Below are 6000 nucleotides of genomic sequence, written 5' to 3' on the forward strand. Positions count from 1 at the left end.
TTTAGTAAAAAAAAGGAATACTTTTCTCTTTATTTATACCGTAGTATGTCTTTTATTTCAATAAGACCAATTCAAGAGTTACTGATTCCCTGACGTTAGCAATTTTTCGATAAAGTAGTCTACGTGTCTAATAATAATTTAAAAAAAAAACTGACTTCAGGAGCTCTTCTAATAAATATGGAAGACAATACCAGCACAATATTTGAGACATGAAATGTAGTGCTGTCTAAATTAAGCACTTATTTTTCATTATAAAAACCACCATAATGGGAATGGATCTCATACCTTTTCTGTTTATATAACTACATTTATACCTAATTATCTCTTTAGAACTATGAACTGAAATTAACACCTGAAACTTCAGATCATTTTTTAAAGCAAATACTTCATTTACAAGGTGGTTCTAATTTGAATAAGTGGTATGGCTTCTATCTTTTAGGATAAAGATATTCTAGATGATCACAAAATTTGGACCTGAAAGAACAAAGCAACTAAAAAGTATCATTGACTACAAGCATGCTGAAATTTGATTAAAAGTTCCATAGAAGTTACCCTATTTCAAATATATATACGTGTATATATATATATATATATACACGTGTATATATATACACACACACACATATGTATATATATGATGTGTTGTAACTATCTACAACATTCAGGAAAGTTATTATTAATCACGATTATATTTACATTTTGATTTTTATCAATTTATTTAAATGACAATTGCTTAAACAGTTAAAGTTTTCTAAAAGGAAACATATGCCAGACACTTAGAATTTGCATTCCAAGAATGTTTTAAATGTCTTTTATTGTCCATACTCTGGCAGACCTCACCAGATCTATTCAATATTAATACTGTTCAACTTTGTTCTGTTTGCTTATCGTATAGCAGTCCACTAAGAAAAAAACAACTGCAGGATGCTGAAGCCACCTTTTTTTCCGGCTGAAAAACTGGAATGTAATTACCTTTAGTTTTATGGAGAATATGCATGTTTCCATTTTTTATAGCTGAAACTAAATGATCCCCATATACTCTCCCAGCTGCTGTCCAGGAAGAGCTTGATTTTAGAGCCTAAAGAATTTTGTCTTTTACAATTTTTGGAATGTGTCCTGGCCACAAGATCTCTCATCAAAAGGTTCAGAAATAGGATTCAATAAATTATCTGAAATCGAGTATAATATTATTCTTTGTAAAGTTTCATGCTGTTCCGGCCCAGCGGGATGGTAACATTTTGCTCTGTGTGAGGTCTGCAGTGTAAATACCTATTTGAAGATAGATAGAGCCATCATTCTGGCTTTGGTTTCAATGAACCAATAGTCTTACTGAAGTCAATTAAACTGACTCAGCCCAAGCTGCAACACTGTTTAAGACAGATGAGTCCTGGTGTGTGTAGGGTAGTTTTTCTTCTTCTAATTCTTCTTCTTCTTCTAATTCTTCTTCTTTTTTTTTGCCTATGTGCTTGTGTCGATATAGGTCCTTAACTTTATGTCTGACAATGTCATCAATCTTAAGAAGAAATTTAAGCTAATTTCCTGTTTCGATTTTTAAAAGCCATATATGAAACCATCAAATTATAGTGGTTTAAACTAAATATACTTTGAAAGTCATGTAAAGCTTCGAAACATTATTACAGCATACCTAGTAATGATTGTGGCTGTTGCTGACTAATTTATAACATCTGGCAGGTCATCCTTTAATCTTGAGCCACAAGAAAGTAAAATCCATAGAAGGAAGGTAAGATAAATACTGGAATACACAGTGAAGCGTGGCCTACAACTATAGCTTATCAACAAATAATAAAATGGGTGACAGAGACCTTCTGTATTTCTCTTTATTTATCAACTAACTGAACAAAGAAGATCAAAAGGCACCCACATGGGTTCGATGAGCAGACAAAAGGAGAAAATACATGACAGTATATTAAGATGTCGCCTTAAGATCACTTGGTACACAAAAAGTTATTTCTAAAAATCATATGCCTACAAGGTTGTTCAGCTGTTGGGTAGAGCACATGCGTCTCTGGACTATAGTGCTGGATTATGTCATTAAAGAGTTCAGTTTCAATTTTAGGCTAATATGTAAATAGATCATTGTACTAAGGCAGCTGTTAAAGGGACCCCAGGATGAGTTATTTGTTTAGTTGGATGTGTTCAACAATAGCCTTTGTCCCTGAAAGAGCCAGAGCAAACAAATGATTGTAAAAGGGCACACTTGAAAACAATTACTTTTCACCCATTCCTTGACAGCTTTGGCTGTGAAACCACCCAAGGTAGAGAGAGCCTCTATGCATCTGTGGCTACAAGTTAAGTTTTAGAAATGGGGTTATTTCAGTTGGCTGCGGATTCAATTTGGCTAATGGGAATTAGATCCTTTTAGCATGTTGCATTTAGGAGCTGCAAAAATATTGCGAAGACAATATAACTTCCTAATTTTGGGCAGTATTTATTTATACTGGTAGTTAATAATCTCGTTACAATACACAAAATTACTAAAATACACCAAAAAATTAAAATATAAAAGCATAATACCATGGCCGAAGGACTGAACTCAATGCTAGTTCATGACATTAAAGAAAACGTGTTAGTTTGGAAACTGGACTTATTTGCACACTTGAGCATGCTCAATATTCCTACCTAGTTTGCTACTATCTATGAAGTTTCTTTCAGTAGGAGAAAGTCCTGCCTTTAGTTTCTTAAAAAGTTGCAGAAATCCTTCTTGGGATTTTTTTTTTTTCATAAACAAAAACGGGTCCTTTCAAATAGCCATCATCTCTCCTGTACACACATTATGAAATAAGACCCTGACATATATTATAAGCCAGAAAGGCTTAGGGGAAAACAGGGAAACACTGAAGTTTATTATAAAATAACATGTTTTAAAAACTATTAAAACTTGAGAACTAACATAGGTCAAGAATGCACATGCACAGCTATATCACTACTCTGTTTTGAACAATTTGAGTATTGTTGGTTTATAAAAGACTTGTAATGGAACCAGCAAAGTCTAGTGTACCAAATTTAATTCAGACACATTTTCCAAATGAGTAGGGGTTTGTTGGAGATTGGAAGCACGTAAAACGGAAAGGAATGTGGATAGCTAACGTGGCAGATTTCTTCCTAAAGAATGATTTCTTAAAAAAAAAAAATTATATAACTCCTCTTAAGGGTCATAACTCCCCTCAGTCCCTACCCTACCCCTCCAACTCCCCACTATATTTAATTAACAAAGTTTTCATTCCTCGTGTTTCTGGAAGAGTTCAGTATTGCAGGGGTCTGCAGATCACTGGTATATTCAGTGTACACTGCACACAGGAGACTTAATGGCAAATATTTCTAAACCCTTCTATGAATTTCCTGGTTCTTTTGGGCTCCTGGTAAAACCCTGCAGATGATGTGAATGTAGCTTTTTTTTTTTTTTTGGTAACTTAATTCAATTACCATACAGGAGCTTAATGACATTGTTTTGAATAAAATGCTGGAATATCTGTTCCCTGAATCTCAGACTACTGCTGCATATGGTAAGAATAAAGAGAGAGTTGCAGCTGAAAACCTGCAGCAAGACAGTTCTCACTCATCTGGGAATAGAGGGAGTTGGACAAATGCTCCCTCAAAAGGCATGAACATTTGGACAGAGCTGGGGACTGAAAGAGAATGATGTTCTCTAGTTTCACCCATTAGTGAACCAACTAACAAACACAATGGTGTTGTTGTTATTCTTTTGCCATAAGCAACAGGACTCTGTGTGTGGGCAGCAGTTTAGTGGGGAGGAGGATAAGTCGACCCCTTTTTGTCCTATTGATTTTTTCCTATTTGCATGACTTGAGCAAATTAAATGATGCAATATGGCTTTTTGTTACAAAACAAAGTGAGAGATACCACCCAGACACATATGTTGATTCGTAGGAGCTGTTTACATGAGAATAGAGTGAAATCTACCGTGAACTGAGCATAAAAATTAGATTCAGCCTGGGTATTTTTTTTTTTTTAATGCCTGGGCCAGCAAGACTGAAGCACAAGTTTTCCAAGAGTCTCTCAGACCTTGACAACTGCAGTGTTGTAACAGAGGAATTCTTAATTAAACCTAAAATGGGGAAAGGGAGGGGGAGCAAAGACACCTGATTGTTTATTTCACGTGCAGTGATTGTTAATGACGTGATCCCCCGCCTGCCTCGCAGTACAGTAGATAGCACACGTTGCTGCATCCCATGACAAGAAAGATGTTGCAAACTCAAAAATAAGCTTGCCTTTACACTCTACCAACACGATTTCGTATTTGTTTAAGCTTAAGAACACAGGGAAAGTGCAAATGCCATTACTCCTAAAACCAATTTCTAGAGGAGATCTTCCTAGATAATTAAGTGCCATTGAAAGCCTGGATTTATGATGTTTCAAAACATTACAAACCGAGGCGGAGAGAACAGTCTCGGTTTTATGTGACAAATATGCCCCAGCAAAATCTTTCGCCCGTCTTTCGGGTTCTCAACTGGAGTACTGGGAGTTCCTTTTCGCAGCTTAACTATTGTAATGCAAGACAACCCCTCTGACGGGGCTGGGGATCATAAACCAACCATGCTTCAACATCCTTTACGATTCAATCCTCTCCCTAACCGAGCACGTGGAGAAAACTGCACAAATCTTGTTACCCTAGAAAAATAAACCGGAAACCACAGCCACCTTAATTTACAGTTTCACCGCAGCCAAAGCCCGATTCGATCCAAAACACACTGTTAATCGCGATTCTTTTAAAATATTTACCCGGCCCAGAACGCGGGTACCACAGAAGCTTCTCTTTTCTGAGACAGGCAGTTTTGCACAGCATCCCGACCACGGACTCCTGAGGGCGGGAGAGCTATCTGCGCACCCCAGAGAAACGCACGACCGAATCACACTAGCACTTCGGAAAAGTTATCAAGAAGAACTCTCCGAACAAGTTTCGTTCGCCCTCTTCACAGTCCACCAGCATTTCTGGAGCCAGGGTTCTGGAGGGAACCCCCACCTAGCCAGTACGTCAACCTCGCATCTGTGAGGCGGGCGCGCGCTTACCTTGTTATCCAGGCGCCCCAACCCTGGGCTGTCACTCCGCAGGCAGCAGGACAGCCGAGGGTAGAAGCCACCGCACAGTATCTCTCCCCCACTCAGCAACTCCAGCTGGGACATCATCCGCCTATCTCTCCTTTTCAGGCGCTTTGGGGGGTTCCCATTTAGGCACCTTCTCCTTCTCGCTCCACTCCCTTCGCTTCTTTCCCCAAACTTAGCATCTCCTTCAAAGAAGCCGAGAGCCACGGCCAGCAGCAGCAGCTTAAAGGAGAGCATCTTCAGCATCGTCCGCCCGGAGCGGCAGGGGCTCGGCGCGGGAGGATGGGGGGGAACGCCACTGCCCAGCAGGGGCACTAGGGCGCAGCTCCAGGCAGAGGCTGCGGGGGACACTCGAGAGGCAGAGAGTGGTGGCGGGGGCGAAAATATGTAGAGCGATGCGACTTTGCAAAAAATAAAAGACCAGGCGATGGGTCCAGTGCCTTAGGGGAGTCCGAGGAGCAAGATAAAGTTGTGCGGATGACACCGTCTGCAGTTGCGCCAGTGTCAGTTGGGTTAGGGGCTTCCTGCTGCGGCTGGGAAGTGGGAGGAGGAGAAGGAGTTGGAAAAGGAGGAGGAAGAAGAGGAGGAGAAGACGGCCACAGAGGTTCACTTGTCCGTGTAACGGGAGTTGTTTAGGTGAGACAGTAGCAGGAACAGAAACGGCGGCGGCGGCGGCGGGGCAGGCGCAGGCAGGGCCAGCGCGGGGCTCTAGATGATGCTGAGGTCTCCTCTGCCGGCGGCTGCAGCTTCTCACACAGCCTCTCATGTTTCGCTCCCTCTTTTCTTCTTCTTTTTAACTAGCGCGCGGGGAGGTGCTGCCACCGCGCGCCCCTTGACGTCACCGCTCCTCGCGCGCCCCCGCCCGGGCCGGGCCGGGGGGGAGGGGAGGGGGCGGCCCCGGCGCGAGCGCGTCCCCCG

General features: G+C 41.2%; 1 protein-coding gene across 3 annotated transcripts in view; it reads right to left on the reverse strand.

Annotated features, from left to right (window-relative positions):
• Positions 1–5365, reverse strand: part of HHIP (hedgehog interacting protein) — a 92497-nt gene extending 87132 nt beyond the window's left edge. For all 3 annotated transcript variants that reach the window (XM_034661566.1, XM_019796415.2, XM_002916233.4), the window contains exon 1: positions 5050–5365. In XM_034661566.1, the coding sequence (XP_034517457.1) occupies positions 5050–5328 (279 nt within the window). In that variant the 5' untranslated portion in view covers positions 5329–5365. The remainder of the gene's footprint in view (positions 1–5049) is intronic.
• Positions 5366–6000: the final 635 nt, after the last annotated feature.

Source organism: Ailuropoda melanoleuca, chromosome 5, assembly GCF_002007445.2.
Source record: "Ailuropoda melanoleuca isolate Jingjing chromosome 5, ASM200744v2, whole genome shotgun sequence".
NCBI classification, from domain to species: domain Eukaryota; kingdom Metazoa; phylum Chordata; class Mammalia; order Carnivora; family Ursidae; genus Ailuropoda; species Ailuropoda melanoleuca.